Source organism: Falco cherrug, chromosome 3, assembly GCF_023634085.1.
Source record: "Falco cherrug isolate bFalChe1 chromosome 3, bFalChe1.pri, whole genome shotgun sequence".
Lineage (NCBI taxonomy): Eukaryota > Metazoa > Chordata > Aves > Falconiformes > Falconidae > Falco > Falco cherrug.
The window spans coordinates 14569520-14591875 of NC_073699.1; the positions used below are offsets into that span (position 1 = coordinate 14569520).

The 22356-nt window shown below is 58.6% G+C and overlaps 1 protein-coding gene across 4 annotated transcripts in view; it reads right to left on the bottom strand.

The window, feature by feature from the left end:
* Nucleotides 1-22356, bottom strand: part of MROH1 (maestro heat like repeat family member 1) — a 56981-nt gene that overhangs the window by 30769 nt on the left and 3856 nt on the right. For all 4 annotated transcript variants that reach the window (XM_055703825.1, XM_055703824.1, XM_055703823.1 and 1 more), the window contains exons 4-20: nt 22026-22157; nt 21322-21484; nt 19832-19930; nt 14574-14725; nt 13898-14038; nt 11997-12089; nt 10744-10822; nt 9126-9239; nt 8710-8783; nt 7865-7984; nt 6778-6888; nt 5567-5711; nt 5400-5440; nt 4679-4820; nt 4284-4336; nt 3518-3625; nt 2529-2648 (exon numbers count right to left, since the gene is read on the bottom strand). In XM_055703825.1, coding sequence (XP_055559800.1) covers nt 2529-2648; nt 3518-3625; nt 4284-4336; nt 4679-4820; nt 5400-5440; nt 5567-5711; nt 6778-6888; nt 7865-7984; nt 8710-8783; nt 9126-9239; nt 10744-10822; nt 11997-12089; nt 13898-14038; nt 14574-14725; nt 19832-19930; nt 21322-21484; nt 22026-22157 — 1887 coding nt within the window. The remainder of the gene's footprint in view (nt 1-2528; nt 2649-3517; nt 3626-4283; nt 4337-4678; nt 4821-5399; nt 5441-5566; nt 5712-6777; nt 6889-7864; nt 7985-8709; nt 8784-9125; nt 9240-10743; nt 10823-11996; nt 12090-13897; nt 14039-14573; nt 14726-19831; nt 19931-21321; nt 21485-22025; nt 22158-22356) is intronic.

A 22356-nucleotide genomic window follows, 5' to 3' on the forward strand; every position in this document is an offset into this window, starting at 1 on the left:
TCCAGGAGGTCTAGCGAGCTGGGCTGAAACTCCATAAACAGTTTATTCAAGAGCGGCCCTCGACAGAGTTGCATAAGCTGGAGCAAAGCCAGGCACCATTAGCTTGTGTTTGCACTGCGCTGGAAGGCAGCCGCAGGCGGGGGGAGCGCTCGGCAGTGGGGCGATCCAGCCAGGCACGGCAACGCGGCTCAGCCAAGGTTAACGGGAAGCCGGGGAGTGTGCGAAGCCGGAGCATCAGTCTGGCCAGGACGGGCAGGAAGGGCTTGACCCCGACCTCAGCTCCAGGGTAGCGAAGGAGGGTCTGAGCTGGCGGTGAAGAAAATGCTGCAAAGCATCCATAAGCAGATGGCTTTTTAAGCAGGGCCCGTAGCAATAGGACCAGGCGTGATGGTTCTAAGCTGAAAGAGGGGAGATTTGGATTAGACATTAGGAAGAAAGTCTTTACTGTGAGGGTGGTGAGGCACTGGCACAGGTTGCCCAGAGAGGTGGTCGATGCCCCATCCCTGGAAATATTCAAGGTCAGGTTTAACGGGGCTCTGAGCAACCTAGTCTAGCAGGAGATGTCCCTGCCCGTGGCACGGGGTTGGACTAGATGACCTTCAGAGGTCCCTCCCAGTGCAAACCGCTCAATGATTTTATGACTTGAGCACATGAGCTGGAGGCTGCCCAAGAAAGATGAGGTAGCATCCCCAGCGAAGGCAGCAGCAGGTCCGTGGTGTGACGGTGAGCGCGAGGATTGAGGGGCACTGCACAGGAAGATGTCACCAGACCATCCTGGCGCAGCCAAGAACTGCTGGAGCTCAGAGAAGTGTCTCACCAGCTGCAGATGCCCTGGGGAGCAGTGGGAGGTGTAGCCCCAGCCCCAGGGTGACAGCAGCTCAGTGGGCTGCAGCCCAGAGGAGTGGGAAGAGCTAGGTCCTCTTCCCCATCGCAGGGATGGGGCAACGCTGGAGGGTCCAAGGGAGCAAAAGCTCACACTGGAGACACAAGTTAACGCTGCAGAGGATGGCAACGTGTCATGATTCAGCCACGCTAATGGAACAATTGGCTGTCAAAGCAGGGCGCTGAGCCCACCTGACCCCACGGCACACCAGGACAGGCAGCTGAACCAAAAGAAAACTCCTGGGTTGTTTTTTTTCCTATGGCTCTGGCTTCACTCCCCAGAACTGTGGGGCTACATGAGGCCCCAGCCCAACGATGAAGCCAGAGCCAAAAACACCCCGTATGGCATCAGGCTGATGCTCGCTGGGCACAGAGGCGTGGAGCCAGGCAGGCAGCTGGGGGCAGCACAGCAGTGATGGCAATGCCCACGAGAAGGCACCTGGCAGTAACAGGGCACCGGCAGCTCCGAACGCACCCCAGGCTGCCACGGCACCGCCATCCCTGAAACCTGCAGAGACCCTCCTGGCACCAAAGGATTCGTGCATCTGTTCAACAGGGCCAAGTGCAAGGTCCTGCCCCTGTGTCGAGGCCGTACCCCCTGTACCAACACAGGCTGGGGGGGACGGGGGGAGCAGCCCTGTGGAGAAGGACCGGGGAGGTGACAAACGGGGCACGAGCCGGCAACGTGCGCTCACAGCCCAGAAACCCAACCGGCTCCTGGGCTGCACCCCGAGCGGCGTGGCTGGCAGGGCGAGGGAGGGAATTCTGCCCCTCTGCTCCGCTCTGGGGAGACCCCCTGGAGCACTGCGCCCAGCTCGGGGGTCCCCAGCACAAGCCAGGCAGGGACCTGCTGGAGCGGGGCCGGGGGAGGGACACGGAGCTGGTCCGAGGGCTGGAAGCCCTCTGCTGCGGAGAAAGGCTGGGAGAGCTGGGGGGGCTCAGCCCGGAGCAGAGGAGGCTGCGGGGAGACCTGGCTGCGGCCACTCGGTGCCTACAGGGGCTGTAGGAAGGTGGGGACGGGCTTTTTAGCAGGGCCTGGGGTGACAGGACTGGGGGGCGGCTTTGAACTGAAAGGGGGAGATGTAGGGTGGACACAAGGAAGAAATTTGTTACGCTGAGGGTGGTGAGGCACTGGCACAGGCTGCCTGGAGCAGGGATTGATGCCCCATCCCTATAAACACACAAGACCAGGCTGGCTGGGGCTCTGAGCAACCTGGTCTAGCGGGAGATGTCCCTGCCCATGGCACCGGGACTAGGTGATCTTCAAAGGTCCCTCCCAACTCCAGCTATTCTGTAATTTGATGATTTCCCTGAGAAAGGAGCTTGCCAGCACATTCAGGGCTGGGGAACAACAGCACGCTGTCCCAGTCTGGGTTCACACCCCACTTGAGACAGTGTCCCAAGGCACCCCCTGCATCTCACCCAGCTTCAGAGCCCCCTTGCCGTTGGGTTGCTGCACATGGGCTCTCTTCACTTTTCTGGGCCCATTCACCCAGATGCTGTGACCTACCCTACAAGCCTTTCTCCAGAAGGTACGAGCCCTGGCCAGGTGTGGTGGGACTGGAAAAAGAGAGGTCATCATGGTAGGACTGCTCTCCTGGTCCATCAGGATGACCTTTGGGGTGTTTGACATAACTCCTCCTCACCTCCCTTTCTGCCTCCTCGTGGTATCTGGCTGTTTCCAGGAGCTCCTGCAGCTGCTTTTGCACGAGGTCTTTGCTGGCACATGCCCCAAGCGTCGTCCCGATGCATTTATACAGGAAGTTCTGGAAGAGCAAGAGTAACGTTACCACCCCGTGAAACCCTGCCAAGCCCTCGCGGGCAGGCCGAGCTCGGTCACGCAGGTTGCTCCTCACAGCACCCTGAAGGTGCGTGCCCTAAAGCAAAGGTGTAGGGCAGAGTCTGGCTGTAAGCTGGGGTACGAGGGCCCACCGGGACAGAAATTGCACCACAGAGCAGCGCTCTGTCCAAGGAAGAGCCAACTGTATTCATCGGAGCCAGGGACAGGGATAACAAAACCCTTGGTCCTGCCCAGAGGAAAACAAAGTCACTGCGACAGAGGGAGCGCGAAGACAGATTTTCCAGCGATGCCTCAGCAGCCCCTGGTGACCAGTCAAGCTGGGCTCGGCTCCAGCTTCTCCTACATCCCTGCAGAAACACCACGGCCCTCGGCAGCCACCTCTTCCACCCCGACCCCCCAGAAGGAGACTTCCCCTGTTTCCTGCGCTCGCCAGCTGGAGGTCACCGCTCACTGCACACCCCTGCGCCGGCGCGGTGGGAAATGGGGTCGTTCGGTTCCTGCCCTTCGCACCAGAGAGCTCTTGGCCTGGCTCAGCCCGCAGCTCGCTGGCTCTGACCAGCACAGGCGGAGCAGCGCAGCCCGGCCGGGACCTCTCGAGCCAGGGATTTGGCTGTGGACCGGCCAATATATTCCGTTTTCAAGACTGCCCAGCCACCTCGCCAACCTCCTGCTACCCCTTCCCTCCTCACACACCCTTCCCCAGCACCAAGCTACCGGCAGAACAATGCCTTGGGAAAGCACCGAGGGCTGGATTGGCCCCTGCCCCGCTAACGCGCTGCGGCAGGACAGGTGCTTGCCAGCCCGTCGCTGCCCCCACTCCCCCCCGGTGATCACCTTCTCCAGTGGGAAGCCGTTGTAGCCGTGCAGCTGCCTGCACATCTCCGTGACAAAATGGCAAATCCACGTGTTGTCAGACACAGCCACCAGCGTCTCCTGCAGGAACTGCGGGAGGAAGAGCTGTCAGCCGCAGGCGTCCTAACGGACCTAGCTGAGCGAGGAGCCTCAGTGCAATAAATAAAACACGGGGGGCTCGTGTCGGACATACCCAGACCCTGGGCTGCACTGGATCACCACGGGATCCCCTTTGGAAGGCAGGCTGCCCACCCGAGTGGATCCTGCCAGCCATTCCCCCTGCTCCAGAAATGTGGGGTTTTTTCCTCAGGGTCAGGTCTCTTCCAAGATAAACTACCCTAAGTAACACTGCCATCAGCAGAGAGGCAGGATGGGCCCTGCCCAGTTTTAATTGCTTCTCCATGCCCTATTTTAAGGCTCTCCAATTAAGTGGGGAGACACTCCTGGGACCGCTGTTCTCTGACCCACCAGCAAGCCTGAAAGCTCATTTTTCACCTTCCCTGCAGTCACTCTCCACGCTGACCTGCATCTCCGCCTCTGAAGCGAACAAGACCTGGCAGCATGACGATGAGTGACCACCTCTGCCACCAGGGTCAGGGTGGGTGATGGCAAATGCCTGCCTCTGTGGAGCCAGCTCATGTCACCGTGCTGCATGCCGAGCCTGGGCGAGCCCAGCCCGGGAGCTCTGGAGCTGGCTGCCACTTGCCCTCCCACCACCCCATCGCCTCCCCAGCACAGGGACCCTCACCAGCAGCAGCTTCTCCTCCCAATCCTTCTGGGACAGGGACTTCTCCATGTTCTCTAGGAGAAAGCACATTTTTTTACACTGGTTTCTCACCCGCACTGCACGTCATGTAGTAGGGGCAGACCGCTCTTCAAACGCGGTGTGTCCTGTACTTGACGCAGCGGCGCTAACCTCTTCAAAGGCACGCCCGGTAGGAATTAGTAGCACCAGGGTGATTAAAATCCTTATTAAAATAGGAAATGGCACTTCAGAGAGCTTCAACAGACCGAGGGTCAACAGGCATGTGGGCAGCACCCCACCCTATTCCTGCACACCTCCAAGCGTCCAGGCACACACAATCCAGTTTGAAGAAGGTGACTCCAGCAGAGGGTTTCTCCCAAGCAGAAGCCCCTTCCTACCTTCTATGTGCTCCACCAAGAGAGGGATCTTCTTGCTCCAAAGCTGGTCCAGTGCAGGGTGGACGCTGTAATGCAACACGTTCAGCAGACGCAAGGCAGCCGTCCCCCGGCAGTCTCCTACATACGGCTGTGAAGATACAACCTGAAAGGTCGGGGATGGAACAAAGGGTGTTAAGTGCAGAGAAAAGTCATCTCCAGGCTGCAAGTCAGAAAATTGGAATCAAAACGCAAGAATGTGACACTGGGAAGCGACTGCTCGCTACACCTCAAAGAAACTACAGCCTCCTCCTTTTGCTCCAGCTGTTGATAGAGAAATGTTGTCGGGAGAGAACATCTCTCCATAACCTGGATTCACCCCAGAGGAGCAAACCCCGGCCTCTCCAGGGCTGAGGAGCGGTTTCTCAAAGCCCTGGAAGTGCAACTGGAGATGTGCACTGCAGCCCAGCCCACTCACGCAGCCCTGGGCACCTCCGTCTGCGCTTTCACTACCTACACAGAGGCACCCCTGCACCCAGAGGGGAAGGGGGGGCACCCACGAGGTGCACAATGGTTCTGGATACGGGCACCTCTGCCTGGAGCAGCGAGCAGAAATGGGGCGTTCACCCTGCCCATTGTCTGGGGCAGGTTCCTCCGAGTCCATCCAGGACAGGGGAGGGAGAACGCTTTCTCCAGACGTGCCAGTCACCGGAGAAAGGAAGAGCTCTGCCTCCAGGCCACTCACCAGCAATCTCGTCGTTAAAGCATAGGGCGAAGGAAGATTTGCTGCGAAAAGAAGGGAAAAGCAGCATAAGACGGCACCAGGCACGAAGCAGGGCAGCAGCTGCCTGGTGTGCGGGCAACTCTCAAGCTGGTGCAGCCCAGCATCTGCAGGGGTGAGCCAGGACTGACCGTTCAGGTCGTAGCGGATAAGGGATGCGCTTTCTCCCTCCTCTTGCTTCTTCATGGCCAAGTACATGAGGCTCTTGCAGAGTGGGGTCAGGGCGTTGGTGAACTGTATGGGGGTCACAAACTCCAGCAGGTACGGCCACAGGACCTGCCAGGAAAAGGGGAGCAAGGCGCTGGCCACGTCTGCTGGCTGAGGGCAGCTGGCAGGAGCCCACCTGCAGGAGGGGGACCCTGAATCGGAGCACGGGACTGAGAGGGAGAGGAGGGAAAGATGCCAATCCAAAAGGCCTTTTGCTGACAGGGAAAATCCCCGAGTACCCTCAACCAGTGCTATTGTTCAGGAAGGGAGAGGTCTCTGCTACCTGCGCTCCACTCCAGCAGCACCAAAGCTCCAGCCCATGGGTGTTCCTTTTACAGAATTACAGGACGGTTTGGGTTTGGGGGGGGGCGGGGAGACCTTCCAAGAGAAGCCAGTCCCACCCCCCTGCCATGGGCAGGGACACCTCCCGCTAGACCAGGTTGCTCCCAGCCCCGTCCAGCCTGGCCTTGAGCTCCCAGGGATGGGGCACCCACAGCTGCTCTGGGCAGCCTCTGCCAGCACCTCGCCGCCCTCAGCGTAACAAATTTCTTCCTTGTGTCCACCCTACATCTCCCCCTTTCAGTTCAAAGCCGCCCCCCAGGTCCTGTTGCCCCAGGCCCTGCTAAAAAGCCCGTCCCCACCTTCCTACAGCCCCTGTAGGCACCGAGTGGCCGCAGCCAGGTCTCCCCGCAGCCTCCTCTGCTCCGGGCTGAGCCCCCCCAGCTCTCCCAGCCTTTCTCCGCAGCAGAGGGCTTCCAGCCCTCGGACCAGCTCCGTGTCCCTCCCCCAGCCCTGCTCCAGCAGGTCCCTGCCTGGCTTGTGCTGGGGACTTCCAGCACTACTGCCTTGCTCCAGCCTTAGAGAAGCTCACAGGGTGGGTACACACAGGTCCTTGGGCAGACAGCTTCCCCAGCCAGACCTCTGCCCTACTCCCAGAGGGATGGGGATAATAGCAATAGCTCCTACAAGTACTGGGAGTGGTGACAATCCATCCCACCTGGCAGACAGGCCACCCTGCATGTTGCACGGGTCGTGCTGGCTGTGCTGAGGGTGAGACAGGACCCCCAGCATGTGGACGGTGGCTCTGGGAGCAGCACCCACCACCCCAGAGGCGGAGATGTCTCCGCAGACTCACATTGCTCATCCTGTCAACAGTCGTGCTAAGGAGAAAGAGCGTATTGACGCTGATGCTCTGGACGCTGTCACTAGTGAGGTCATCGGCATCTGGTGGCTGCTTTTTAGGTTGCTGGAAAAGAGGGAGAGCGCAGGTCAGCATGGATGCTGCAGCAGGGCTGGCAGCAACCGGGAGCAGCTCTGGCTGACTCCCTCAGCAAACATGCTGCCCAAGCCATCGAGATGGGATGCCTGGCAAACAGCGTGCTGGCAGGAACGGGCAGAACATGAAAGCCCATCTCCATTGTGGCCCATCCCCGGCACATGCTCCAGCTCCATCCAGGATGTACAGAGGTGCTGCTGCAGCCCCAGCCATCGCCCCTGCTCCTCTTTGAGGAAAACGGGAGGAGCCCAAGGGTGTTTTTTGTTGTGCCCACATCTCTGCAGCTCAGCTGGACTAGTGGGGCTGGAGGCAGCCAAGCCCCCATGTCAAGGAGCTACCCTCATACTGAGAGGGCAAGCAGCCTGACTCAGGCTGGCTACAAGGGGGGCACAGAGCAGGAAGTCCTGCCAGCATGGCCCCCTGAGTCCTGGCTGGCATCTTTTGGATGCAGGGAGAGCTGTCCCAACAGGTCCTTGCTCCGGAGGCAAGAACCACATGACCATAGGGAAAAGACAGGGAAGAAGCTGCAGTGCTGCTGCACAAGGGCTGGATGGCGGGGATGGCAAGGGGGACATCCTGAGGGTCTGAGGTGGGGAACCTGCATTGGGACAGAACTGGGGGGGTATGGTTGGTTCAGACGCTCGGGTCCTAGAGCAGAGGCTGCCCTGGGGAGGGTGCAGGCTCGGGAGGCTGCAGGTGAAGCAAAGCAAAGCACGCAGGCTTCTGCGCCGCTCCGCTGAGGACAGTGCTGAGCAGCAGCCGGACGGCAGAGCTCTGCAGGCTGCACAGCACGGCCACACATCTGGGTACTGGGCTGCCTCCACCACCGGCCTGCCTAAATCGGTGCTGCAGCGAGCCAGCGATGTGCACGGCTACAGACAGGGACTTGCCCAGTGCCACCCGGTACCTTTCCTGAGGAGTTTTTAGTCCACCCAGGCGTGCTTACCGCATCCGAGGAAAGGGCGCACTGACGGACAAGGAACTCCATCATCGCCTCCCCGCCAGGCTGCTCCAGGTAGCCGTGGTGAGCCATGGCACTGATCACCTGCACCATGGCCCGCTTCACCTGCACGGGCAGAGCAGCAGCACCAGCGTCGGCAAAGGGCAGAGGGGAGAAGCTGCAAGCAGCAGGGATTTCTGCCTGCAGCAGGGTCCTCCTCACAGCTGCCCTTTGCCACCTCCTCCTCGCCAGCAGGGAGTGTTATTATGGGTTACACACAGCCTTTCAACTGGGTTTGGGCTCCGCCAGCGGCAGCCGGGCACAGCACAGGACGCTGGAGTCAGCTGCCCGCTGCTCACACCTGTGGGGTTAGCCCAGGGGGGGCCGGGCAGGAGCCCACAGCCCCACCACCCACTGCAGGCAGTTATGTCTGGCAAAGCCAGGTCTGTGTTTTGCAAGTGGGACGCATCCTGCGACCATGTCAGCCAAGTTGCTGGCGGCACAGCACTCCCGGCACGGCCATGCACATCACTCACATGTGGCACTTCAGGCAGGACCAGACTTTGCAGCAGCGATACGCCCTGCTAGGCAGGGCTGCCTGCGCTCAGCCCTGCTCCTTGCGCAGGGCACATGGAAAACGAGCCCCCGTGTGCTCCTCTGTTATGGGGAGGGTATCTCCTGGGCATGTTGGCAGAACTGTGCCAAAGCCCCCAGCTAGGAGAGAGGTGAGCAACAGGAGGAGGCAGCGGACGACAGCTGGGCGGGCAGTGGCGGGAGTATGGCTGTGCAGGGTCCCAGAAATAAACCCTCACCCCTGCAGCACCCCACGGAAGAGCAGAAGCTTAGCTCACCTTATTGTTGCTGTCTTGCAGAGGAAGTTTCATAGATGAAAGAATAAAGGGCTTTTTAATCTCCATTTGAGAGGCTGGGAAAAAAAAAATAAAAGATGACAGACTGAAGCTCGGTGATGCTCTTGAGCTGCCAAGGACAGAGCTGCTGGTCCCCAACTTCCCCCTTCTGTGACAAGGAAGGCTTTGTCCCTCGCCCCCTCCCCAGCTGGCCGGGCCACCAGGCTGGTTTCCTACTCCCCTGACCCCGCAGCCACGGATGGGCTCGTCACCTCACCCCAGGTCCCAGCAAGGGAGGGAGGGGACTCGTGGAGAGGGACCAGTCTGAGGAAGCCTGCACAGAGCCCCTCTGCACCTTGCTGCTTCGAGACCCCGAGAGGGACCGTGGCCAGCCAGGTGGCAGCTGCCCTGGTACTCACGGGCGCTGTTGATGATCTGCCTCATGATGAGGAGCGTCCCCACGCGAGTCCTCTCGTTGCTGCTCTCCAGCTTTGGGAGGAGGAAGGCCAGCACGCGGTCAGGGAACGAGCAGGCTGCGGGAGCCAAAACAACCGTCACGGACGCACGTCGCCCCGGGGATGACACACAACCGAAAGGTTTGGGATGTGGGCACTGCATCCCCTGCATGGGGACATCCCAGTCCATGTATCCCCATGCGCAATGGGGAGCTGCACACCTGCTGCACACGGTGGGGCTTTGCCAGCTGCGTCTAACCATGTGCGGTGTGGTGAGCACCGCCGCTCCTCTCCTGGCCTGGCAGCTCCCTGGGGAAGCCACCCGCTGCCATGTCACCCTGTGAGCCGGGCTCACCGGCCCATCCTGCTCCTCACATCCAGACCTCAGCTTTCCTCCGGTGCTCTCAGCATGTCTCCTGCACTCTCTAGGGAGCTGGAGTTTAAATTATACCTTCCAACAAGTGCTGCCCTGTCTATCAAAACATTTTGATTGTTAAAAATAAAACCAGCCTGTAGATGCTGAAATGGGAGCAGCGCTCGTGGGCATTTGAGGGGCAGGTTTGAGGAGGGACAGGCACTCAGCGGCAGGGCAGCCTGGAGATGGCTCAGGCAAAGGCAGCTCGGCTGCAGGTTCGCCTTCATGAATGCTAGCAAGAAAGGGACGGCACCCAGCCCTGACTCAGCAGCAGCTTGTCACACCACTGCTCTTTTTCTGGCAATGGCACAGGCTTCTGTCTGTACCACAGCCATTCAGTGTCTGTGCCACAGCCATTCGGTGGGGACAGCACCGGGGGAGGCCAGGCTCCAGCCACAGAGCTCCACGCACAGGCTGAGAACATCCAAGCTGTAGGTCAGCCCACATTTCCTGCTCAGCCAGACCACCGGGGACCCTGCTGCACTCTGAATGTTTGCAGGAACCCGGAATAACCACGGCATTAGCCGTACACAAGATACAGCAACGAGACATACAGATGAGCAGGGTACCCCCAAAGTCAAGCTACACCTACTGCCCTGCACCACAGGCACAGCACGCTGCAGAACCCGGCTGCCAGAGAGGTTGCAGTGGGATGGTACAGCTCAAAATGCTCCAAAGACACTTTTGAAACCAAGACAGGTGCCTTTGGGAAGGTCCCTGAGAGGGGATGATCAGGCCTGAGCCAGCAGTGAGCTCCAGGGGAGCAGCGCTGGCCCCATGCTCTTCCTCAGAGAGCTCCAGCATCCCTGGATGCCAGACTTTAGGGACACGCAAAGCTACCGCCTGCTGCAAGCCTGAAGCCGCGGGCTTGAGCCAGGACAGAAACCACCACCGTCCCCTCCCTCCCATCTTTCTGCACGTCCATGACATCCCCCAAGATACAGATAAATGTAGATATATATATGAGTTGTCCACGATATCCTCCCAGATATAAATATGTACACGAGATGTCCACAATATCCTCCCAGATAGATATAGTTATAAATACATACATGAGATATCCACAATATCCTCCAAGATAGATATAGATATATAGATATACATAAGATGTACACGATATCCTCCAAGCCCAGCTGAGAGGATATCTCAGGGGAACAAATGCCTTACCCAGGACGGTGAAGCATCGAAGAACCTCAGTGTGATTTTTCACAGTCAGGGGAACAGATGGATCTGCAGGAGCGCAAATCTGTTGGAGAAATGGCTGCGGTCAGGGACATTACCTGCAACGGGCACTGGCAGGCCCTGGAGAGGCAGAGCTGTGCTAAGCACAGGTATGGAGTTGAGATTTGGGACAGACAAAGCCATGGGCCGGTGGGTGACAGTGTCCCACCACACAGATGCCCACAGCGGTGCTTTCTGCCTGCTGCTGGCCGAGCAGAGCTCTGCCTGTGCTCTCAGGGAGACCACGTGGGAATGAGGTGCCTGCTCAGGAGCTGCAGGTTCCTCTGCTTGTTTAACGGTGCCCCACCACCCGGCTGGGACCACTGGCCATCTCCTCTGGAACCTCTTCGAAATGAGTCAACACTTCCATGTGCTCTTAAAATAAATCAGGCTCTTAATTCAACGTACACTAGCGTTGTAGCAAGGACAACATGCATCTGCTTATTCTGGGCTGCAGCTGAGCCAGAGCTGGTGTGAGGGCAGCCACATCCCAGAGCCCCAGAGCTGCCCCTCTGCACCCACCAGCAGCTTCTGCCTGTTGAAGCCCATCCTCAAGTGGTTGTTCCTACAAACAGCACCGTTATTGCATTATTGCGTGTGTATTTTCAAGGACAGCCTCTCTGCTGGCACTTTTGAGACTCAGCCAGTTTAGTATATATATATATATAAAAAAATAGCCTTCAGACCTGGTTCAAGCCCCAGGAATACGATTTTAAGAGTTTGGTAAGACGGCAGACCTCACGTCCCTGCCGCTGAGGAACTGGCTGAGGAGGAATCTGGGCTCAGCAGCCTGAGAAGGGCTCCCGGGCTGCGCGGTCACCGCTCTGCGACAAGTCAATGCCCTCGCTTATTCTCACAGAGCAAACTTCTTAAGAGGCCCATTGCTTCGGAGGTGCTTGCTTTCAGTTTGCTGCCCTGGTGTGCAGCCAGAGCTGCCCTCACTGCAGACAGCCCAGCGGCGCGCTGACATCTCCCGTACATCGGGCACCAGCAAGCCGGCCACAACACTGGTGAGCGGCGGAGAAGCCTCGGGGTGGCAGTACCAGGGGACAGGAGAGCCCAGCAGGCTGCATGCCCCTGCCTGGGGCTGCTCCAGGGGAAACCTCCAGCCCTGCGGATGGAGCTCACCGCCAGGTTCCAGCGTTACACCTTGCAGGAAGCCCACCTGCCCGCCCCACCGCCCCCTGCCCCGTCCTTACCTGGGGGTGCAGGGTGCCCAGGAGAGAGTCCAGCTGCACGTCAAGGCTGCGGCTCCCAATGTTGACAGAAGCTTCCAGGATCTGGCAAAGGCTCTGCTCAGCAAGAGACCAGGTTGCAGTTAAGCATTGGGAAAATACTTGGGCTCCAGAGGAGGACAGAGGATCATGACACACACACACCACCACCCCCCCCGCTGTTATGCCAGTCCATGGGAAGGGGACTGCAGGTGAGAGCCACCACAGCAGCAGCCGGCAGCACAATCCATCTCCCGTGGGCTGACACAGCTCCGGCGTTCCCGAGAGCTGCTTGATGCTGTGGCGGCACGCTGGCCACTGCGAGCCACAGCTGGGTGCGTGGTGACAACCTGGCACATGGCAGAGCACCTGGGGATGGCAGCGGAGACGGGCTGCAGGTTGCTCCATCCTCCCAGACCACTGGGCACAACCAGCTGAGGCTTGGGCGCAGTAGCCAGAGGGGTCACGATGCCAGGAAAGGAAACTCACATGGAAAAGGCAGTTGCAGCCCAGTCCAGCTGGGTAGAGGAGGCACAGCACGAGCTGTGTGACACCACCAATAAGGTAAAAACTAAGACTGCGCTGCTGCTGCTGCTTTTCCACACTGCTCTCTGAAATGGGCAGAGCCGCCGCTCTGCACCCCTGAGCTCAGCATCCCTCCTGCATCCCACTTGTATCCAAAACAGCGTGGCCAGCAGGACCAGGGTGGTGATCATCCCCTCTACTTGGCACTGGTGAGGCCACACCTCAAATCCTGGGTTCGGTTTTGGGCCCCTCACTTCAAAACGGACATAGAGGAGCTGGAGCATATCCAGAGAAGGGCAACGGAGCTGGTGAAGGGGCTGGAGCACACATCTTATGAGGGGTGTGTGAGGGAACTGGGGGTGCTCAGCCTGGAGAAGAGGAGGCTTGGTGGGACCTGATCGCTCCCTACAACTACCTGCAGGGGGGCTGTAGCGAGGTGGGGACGGTCTCTTCGCCCAAGTAACAAGCTACAAGACAAGAGGAAACGACCTCAAGTCGTGCCAGGAGAGGTTTAGATTGGGTACTGGGAAAAGTTCCTTCACCGAAAGGGTCGTCCAGCACTGGAACAGGCTGCCCGGGGAGGTGGTGGAGCCACCATCCCTGGGGGGTGTGGAAAAAACACGCAGATGTGGTGCTTAGGGACATGGTTTAGCAATGGGCTTGGCAGTGCTGAGTGAACGGTCAAACTTAATGTTCTTAAAGGCTTTTTCCAATCTAAACGATTCTGTGATTCAGGAACGGCTGTCAGCATGCCCGAACCACAGCCCAAGCCGTGGCAGTGGGCAGAAGCACACTACCCACCCAACACCCCACCAAGGCTCCAGTCAGTGGGGATGGGGATGGGTCACAGAACGGTGGGGGCTGGAAGGGACCTCTGGAGACCACCCAGCCCAACCCCCTGCTAGAGCAGGCTCTCCTCCAGCAGGCTGCACGGGGTCGTGTCCAGGTGGGGTTTCAATGTCCCCAGAGGAGACCCCCAGCCTCTCTGGCCAGCCTGTCCCCATGCTCTGTCACTCTCAAGGGAAAGAAGTTTTTCCTTATGTTCAGATGGAACCTCCTGTGCTGTGGTTTGTGCCCGTTGCCCCTCGTCCTGTCGCTGGGCACCACTGAGAAGAGCCTGGTCCCATCCTCCTGATGCTCACCATTAAGGTGTTTGTATGCGTTGATAAGTCCCCTCTCAGCCTTCTCTCCAGGCTGAACAGCCCCAGCTCCCTCAGCCTGTCCTTCCAAGGGAGATGCTCCAGCCCCTCATCATCTTCACAGCTTCTGCTGGTCCCTCTCCAGCCGTTCCCCATCTCTCTTAAACTGGGGAGCTCACGACCGGGCCTTGGCCTGCGCCACCAGCACTCAGAGCTGCTTACCTTGGAGATGTAGAAGGCTTCCGTGTGCTTCTTGTAGAGGGCGAGGATGCCTGGAATCAGCTTCGGGAGCTGCTCCTCCAGCTTGTCACTGGGCATCAGGTAACTCATGGGTCCCAGCGCCTCCACCACGGCCAGTCTCAGCTGCAGGGAGAGATGGCACATCAAGAGCATGGTGGCCCAGGCCCTGGGGGACACGCCTGCCACAGCGTCGCCCCACTGCTACAGAGCTGCTCTTCCTGGTGCTTCTAGAAGCCTCCGAGCCGAGGCAGGGACAGCATTTCGTCCAGCTTTGCCAATGTGAGTGCAAAGGGTACTCAGCGGAGAAGGGGGACACCTAAACATGTCACCCATGCCTGCAGAGGACAAAACCTGGCTGGCCACCTCCCAGCTGTGGCATACGCCCAGAGTGCCACCCAAAGTGGTGCAGAAGGACCCCGTGCCCTGCTTTCCAGCAACAGGGAGCAAGCGCCCCATTCCGCAGGTGTCACACAAGGACAGAGGGAACCGAGCAGAGCTGCAGGGCACAAGGAGAAAAAAAGCATCCAGCCCTAAATCAGAGCTGGGGGCTCACTCTCTGGGGGCCACCTCCTCACCTAAGGGCACAGCTGAGATGCTGCAAGGCCAATGTCAGACTAACGCCCCTCCCTCCGCACCCAGGGAGGTCCTGCCCCCCCACCTTGGCTTCCCGGTGCTGCAGCCAGCTGTTGAAGAGCACTTCGTACGCACTGAAGATCTCGTTTGAGAAGGTGTCCTTCCTGACCGTGGGGTCTGGGGCTTTGTCCAAGTTTGCCAAGTACTCCTGGATGCTCTCACTGAAGTGCTGCAGAGCTAGGAGACAGATTGCCTAGTTAGATTTTCCACACATACAAGGGAGTGTTTGTTTTAGCCCCTCCAGAAAGCAGATGGTTGACGTGCTGTTTTGCTGGGCAGCATCTCAAGGGATAGCAGATGCACCGGGACTTTCCCTGGCAGGCAGATTTTCCGAAAGGCGCCCTGGCTACGAGGGATTGTGGCAGGCAGCCGTGCCAGAGATGCATGCTGCTTTGTGCTTCCTGGGCGATGGCTGATGTAACCCACTCCAGAGACCCAGCTCCAGGGTCCCACAGGAGCCTGGATTTGCCACTCAGGTTATCTCCTTAGCAGCTCAGGTGGCCAAGAACTACAGCCTTGCAGCCAGAGGCAAGCCAGAACACCGCACCTCAACGAGTTTGTCCGGTCTGTGGGCCAGCAAGCGCTGTGTGTTAGCACGTGTTACTTCTCCCCCGGTGAATCAGACCAGTGATGAGAGCATGTTTGCATAAAGGCATGCATCCTGGCTCAGCAAGAGACTGCTGACCGCAGGGGACACCCATTGTCCATCTCTCCCCTCCAAGGAAGCCTTTGCCATGGCTTTACAGGGTTCCCCAAAGGCTTTACAAACCTTCTGGGGCTGCCGAGGGATCACCTAACACCAGGAGCAGGTCTCAGCTGATAGCACCCGAGGGCTGCAAACACCCTCCTACTCTTACTTGGGGAATTACCCAACCACGGAGCCCACCGAACAGGCTCCCAGCTTCAGGAGCCCCTGCACAGGGTGTTGCTCCAGATGCTCAGCACGAACCTCTCGGGGCTGAGCCCCACGCGATTGCTGCACAGGGACGCAGCAGGCCGGCTGCCTGGGAGGTGCCACTCACTGCAAGCCTTGCCCAGCTGCCCCAGCCGACCTGGAACCCCCCCTGCGCTGTCTGCCCATCCCCCCAGCTCCTTCCAGCCCCACTGCCCAGGACCCCCAGGCACCAGAGCGCACATACACAGACGCTGCTCTCCCTCCACATTGTGCTGGGGGCCCGTGTGTGCTCCCTTCCATAATCCATTAACGCACAGTGAGGCTCTTCCAGATGCCCCACCCTTTGCCAGGCTTTTCCTAAGGAAGGAAGCGGCCTGGGGCTTGCAGAGCCAACGCCGTGCCACCACCCGGCCAGGTCCAGAGCCCTGGCTGCCAGCATCACCAGGGACTGCCAAGCACCAGAGTGGGAGCCATGAGGGGTGAGGCCAAGGCAAGGGGAGCGGAGAAGGATCACAGCCTGCTCAAGCATGGAGGCACCCCCAGAGCTCACCTGGCTCAAGCGCCGGCTCAAGAAGGGCCACCTGGAGCAGCCTGCCCAGGCCAAGCTCATCCACCCCTCTCCTGCTAGAGCCAGACGGCTCCTGCAGCTGATCCCACAGCGGGGAAGGGGCCGCCGTGCCTGCGGGATGCCCATGGCACTGAGCCATCCCTCCTCAGGCACGGCAGCCCCGCTCCTGCCAGAAAGTCACTGAGCAGAACCCTGTTTGGCTGCCCCAGGGAGGGAGCCCTCACAAGCCACATCCCACACTAACGGGGCAAAGAAAAAAAACCCACGACACCCTGGTAGCCTGGGGAGGAGGTTTCGCCACAGCAAAATAGCAGTGGAAGATGGAAGGCTGAAGGAAACAAGCGGCTGGCCCCGCATCGCAGCAGGACACGACCCAGGCACACAGTTCTGGCACAACCCCCGGTGTGGTCTGACCAGTGCCCATGGTACCAGCTGGGGACCCGGCCACCCCTCAGCCCTCATGCCTGTGGGATGGAGAAGCCAGCACGGCCCCCAAGGATGCACAGCGACTCCAGAGCGTGCCAGCTCTCCCTGCCCCTGTGCCCAGCACGAGCTCGATGCACCCACGTTATGAGACCCGGAGGAGGAGGAGAGAGGGTTCCCGAGGAAAGAGCCCGGGACAGTGCCCGCTGCACGCCGAGGCTGCAGGGGTTGCGCAGCCTCCACGCCCTCCTCACCCACAGCAGATGTTTATTTTCAGCCCGATAGGATCAGAGATGCTGAGTCACTCCACAACCTCGTACAGAAGCCAGATCATTTCAATCACATGCCTCCTCACCCTCCCTGCGACCCGGCCAGCAGCACGCAAGAGAGAAGTCCTGCAAGCAGTGCCCTTTCTGCTGGAAGGGACATCACCTCCCCCAGGGCTGAGCCCTGCTCTTCTGCTGTCCTTAGTGGTGTGCCAGAAACCCCTCAACCTGCTCCCCGCGGCTCTGACAGATGGGGAGGGCTCGGAGGGGACATCCCTACCCCACAGGGATGAGGGACCACCGGCAGAAGGGTCCAGTGCTGCAAAGCAGAGCTCGCACTGCTGGGAACACACCTGCAGCAGGGAGGGTCTGGCTGTCCTTGGGGCAAAAACTGAATTCCCATCGACCATCGGAGGGGTCAGGAAGGCCCCCAGCTCACTCCCATTACACCCAGCACCTTTCTGGAGCAGGGCACAAAATGTAGACCCCATCTAAACTCTGTTTTCACTTCATCTCCAGGCTGGAGTCAGAACACCCTTGTTCAGGTCAAACCCTCCGAAAGTTTCTGCAAGAAGCTTGTCTTGACCAAAGTGAACAGGACCAGCCAAACCCATCACCTTAAAGTCCTCCTCCAGCTTAAAGCCAGGCAGATTGCAAGGCCAACGAGCAACGTTATGCCTGGCTTTGCTTTTTTTGTTTGGTGGTTTGTTTGTTTTTCAAAAAAAAAAAGCTTGTAGCCAAGAACCCAGGGTAGCTGCTCCAGCCAGCAAGGTTTTTGGACACAGCTGGGAAGCTCATTCCCTTCCCTGCGGTGGGGCCACCGCAGACAGCACTGCTCCCAAGACAGAAAGCGGTACCTTGCTGACATCCCCGGAGCAGTAAAGCCTGGATCACATCCCTGCATCCACCTCTTCATCGCTGTGTTCAGCCCGGATGGAGCTCCCTGTAACTACTCTGTAGCCCGGTACATCCCTGCTGCTGTCTCTCTGCGCCAGGCCACCCCGCAACAGCAAAACCACCCTGAAAAGATTCACCTACGTTGCACGGCTTTGCTGACTCCGGAGCTACCTCACCTGCCTTTCAGTTGTTGAAAACTTTGGCAAAAAATTATACAGAAACCATACAGAGCCAGAAATCCAGCACACCAGCAGCAGCTGAAGCCTGTGGGCAGCAGGCAGCTGCCAGAGACGGGGCACCCCCGCCGGGCAGCCCAATATCCACCCCACAGCCTCCCTGGGCTTTCGGGAGGCTCCAGGGGAGCATGTCCACCCAGACCTCAGCCTGGGTTTCCACACACTCAGAGGTCGGCATCGGACAGAAGCGGTCGTGAGGGGCTGACCGTGGGCAGGCAGGGGTTTCGGGATCAGGGCAGGACCTGCTCCAAACCCGCAGGGGGCTGTTTAAAGATGCTCATACTGCTGTGCTTGCCAGCACTTTGGAGGCTTCGTGGGCTTTAGGATGAGTTAAGAGGTTGCAAGTACTCTGCGAGGGCAACAAACCCACCATGCCTCAGCGGCAGCAGCTACAAGATCATTTTGGGAGGAACACGTGCGGAGCCAGGACGTCACGCTGCTCAGGACCAAGCAGGGGAACAGAAAGCTGAAAGAAACAATTGCTGGAAGCAATGAAGAAGAAAGAGCTGCTGATGGCAGAAGGCTGCTCCAGAAGAGCCACCCAAACCTCAGAACCGAGTTCCACCAGCCCCACGGGCCCATATTGGTCCTCCCCACTGCACCTGAGCAGAAGGATCGCTTCTCCGCAGGGCCAGGCACCACCGATGAGCAGTCTCCAATGGGATTAGCAGCAGCCCTCCCGTCAATGAACGTGTCACCTGCGGTCTGCGATCGCCCGCAGCCAGCCTAAACTGCCCGCACTGCCAACACCAGCCACCCCGGCAGTTAAAACAGCTCAGGAGTCTGGTTGTTCTCAATCAAGGGAGGATGCTTTATGTTCACAGGAATTGCCTGACCTTGCCTGTGGCTTTCCCAGAACACACCTGCACAGAAGCAGCTTAAGAGTTGCACGTTCTTGCTTTGAGCTCAACGTAACAGAACAAGAGCAAGTGCTGTCACCTGGGCTGCAGCAGACCCCAGTAACAAGCTTAGACACAAACCTCACTGTTTCCAGGAGAAATAAATGCTGCTGAATATAGTCCTACATCCATCCCTGAAGTTTACAGGGCTGCTCGGGAGGCTCCCACTCATCCCATTCATTCCTTGAAACGTGGAGCCACATTCCCAGGCCTTGATGCAAATATCAGCAAGAGATAAGAGCGACTGCACCAGCGGCGTGCTCCAGCAGCTCCCGTAGCATCTGTCAGGGTCCTTGAACCTGCGCTCCCCCAGACCACCTTTTATTTTTGCCCAGTTATAGACAGAAAACCACAAATCCTGAAGATCCTCTGCTGGATATTCATAAGGCCATCACATCATGCCCGCCTGAGGCTGCGCACTGTCCTGCGGTCTGAGATGCATCAAATCCTGCTGCACTAGCAGCAGCTTTCAGCAAGCCCCGGGGTGGAGGAGGGCATCATGAGAAGGGAGGCCCGTGACATCCCGCCAGCCCACTGAAAGTGTCACATCCTGAAAGTGGCTCATGAGAATTACAGAAGTGGCTTAGACGGGAGCTGGCCTGGCACCGTTGCCGTGTCCCAGCCTCCTCACAATTCCTACTGGGGCTAACGCTCGTGTTGATGCCATGTGCCAGGTTCTTGGTCTTAATAAAGGGACAGCCTGGTTTAGAACAGGGTCTCCAGTAGCACATCTTCCCCTCCTTCCACATCCCACCGGGCCCATCACCTCAACCTGAGTCAGGACGACTCTGGAGCACCCATGCCCTGTTCGCCAGAGGAGAAAGCGAAGGGCACCAGTACTCGCTGGGCTACAAAACAGGAGTGACAGGGATCAGGTAGATGGAGAAGGACTTTTGCTGGATCCCAGTGACCTACAGCTGACAGCTATCCATCCCTTCCCAGAGCCAGCCAGGTCCCTGCTCCCAGCCATTCAGGAAAGGTCCATGTGAGTCAGCTCTCCACCCCCCATCCACAGTCCCTCCTTTTCCAGGGAAAGGAAAAGGTTTCCCACAGCACATCTGAAACGACTGCAGTCTCAGAAGATCCAGAAAGACCTTACCGTAGCAGAAGACAGACTTCATATGGTCCTGTTTGGCCATTCCCAGCATGGGCAGCATCGTCCCGAGGATGGAGTTGAGAAAAGGCACCATTCCAAACACTGGGAAGGAAGCGGGAGGGGGTCACTTGCAGCAAACACACAAGTGCCACTCGGCAGCTGCGCCAGCCCATGCTGGACACAGACCCGGCAGGACTGCACGGGCGCCCGATAAAGCCCAGCTCACCGCAGCCAGCTGGGAGCCCAATTCTGCCACACAAGAGATTGTCCCCAGAGAAGGAGACCCCCAGCCTCTCTGGGTAGGCTGTCCCAGTGCTCCATCACCCTCAAGGTAGTTTTTCCTCATGTTCAGATGGAACCTCCCGTGCTGCAGTTTGTGCCTGTTGCCCCTTGTCCCATCGCTGGGCACCACTGAGAAGAGCCTGGCCCCGTCCTACATCCCACTGGCTGCTGGCATCAGTCAGTGAATCTCTCCACAGCCAGACTTGTTTCCAGAAGTACCATCCTAAAAGTATCCATTTTAAAACTCAGTCTCTCTGGGATGGCTGGAGATGAGAGCCCAGGCAGGGGATTCTCTAAGGACAAGGGCCAGGCAGGTCAGATGCCCACTGCTTTAGAGCGGCACACATTTTAAAGAGCTCGGCTGAGCTGTGAAGCCAAGCCGCAGGGGATTTCTAATTTCAGTCCACTTTTACAGGGACTCAGCTCCTCCGGGTATTGCCAGGTACGTGCGAGGTGCCCCATCTCCCACCCAGGGCTCTGGCAACTCCTGCCCAGCTGCAGGCAGAGCAGAGCATCCCCCCTCCAGCCACCCAAGAGGCAGGACCAGCACCCCAGGGCACAGCCCAGGCCTCTGCCACTGCTCTCCTTTTCCCCAGGGCACTGAGCACCGGGAGAGCCCACCAGGTCCCAGAGCGGCACGGCGTCAGAAGCTCTGCTCAGGCTGCTGCCAGACAAGCCAAGACAGCTGATGCTGCCCACTCACACTGCCCCGTGACCCTCTGAGGAGGGGTTGCCCTCAGCTCCCTGCCTCAGCGCTGGGGACAGTCCCAGCAGCTCCCCATGAAGAGCAGCCAAGAAGAGAGCAGGGGTTTCCAAACCTCCTCCCAGTGCCAGCTCCCCGCAGCACTGGCTGTCCTCTTCTTGTGCCCCGTCTCTTCTGAAGAGAAGAGGAATAAAGGCCACCACGAGCAAGCCATTCCCATGGATGGCCCTCCTCCTTGCCATACTGGTGTTCACTGCTTTTTCAGTGTGTTTCATCACTAAGTTATTTTGCGGAGCAGACTCCTCAATCATTTAGCAGCGTCAAGTCTAAGCCATAAAATCCCCAGAAGTTTGGAAGCACGCTGCCAGGCTCGGCGTGCATGACACCACAGAGGTGCCCCCCACCCCACAGAGCTCTTCGGGTACAGCATGAACCACAACACCCGAAGCCCACCCCATTTCCACGGCTCTTTCCAACGCGGACCAGCAGCTGCAGGTCGCCCACTCACCGTTGGACACGGAGAGGTTTGCAAATGTCTGCATGACAAAGTAGTGAGGCAGGATCCCCGGCTGGAATTTGGTGAGCACCTCCTCCATCACCTTGTTGATGAAGCGTTGCCCCACCGCAACAAGGACATTGCTTGCAGCTTGCTGCCAGTCCCGGATCACTTCCTGGCGTGGATGGAGGGAAACCACGTCAGAACAGACACTGCCTCAGACACGCAGCCTCCCCGGAGCCTGCTTCTGCCTCATTTAAATGCCATGCATCATGCCTGGCTCCAAATGCCACGGGGAACTGCACTAAACAAAAGACTCAAGGTTCAGACATGACCTTTTTCCCACGTGGACCTGCAGCCTCTCAAGGCATCGCCTCCTCCTTCCTGCTCCAAAACCCACCTGCCCGTCCAGCTCCCTTTCAGCATCCAAGTTTTATTTAGCTTTGTATATGTGCCACGCTGGAAGAAAACCATCTACCAAACCATGTTCACCTCTCCCCAGAGAGAGGAACGTAGTCTGTCCCCTACTCCCTCCACCATCCCAAGTACAGAAGACTGCATGTAACTAGTCCTTCTCTTCCACGAAAGGGGTCCCAGCTACCTGCTACCCCTGGGGCAGCCCCAGACCCACAGCATTTTCTGCAATGACAGCATCAGGGGCAGGAAGGGTCTGGCCAAGAACAACAACAGGAGGAGCTGGAGCTTCCAGGTCATACCTTTGACTTGGTCATTTCATTAGACGCCAGGAAGATAACCACCTTCGCTGTGCTTTTGTCCAGGAGGGTAATGTTGTTCTTCACCACAGTCTCCATTGCCTTCAGGATGATCACCCGGTGAGGGTAGGCCAGCTGAAAAGGGAGGGAGACAGTGGCTGGTCAGCCAAGCTGAGCCAGGCACTGCAGCTGCCCCAGGGCAAGCGAAACCTGCGTGTCCCAGAGCTTCCCAGGCTGCGAGATGCCCAGCAAGGGACTGGCTAGCATTTCCACCATGTGGCTGGTGCAGTACAAGGCAATGACTTGGACCACCAACTAGTTTTACTCCATTTCT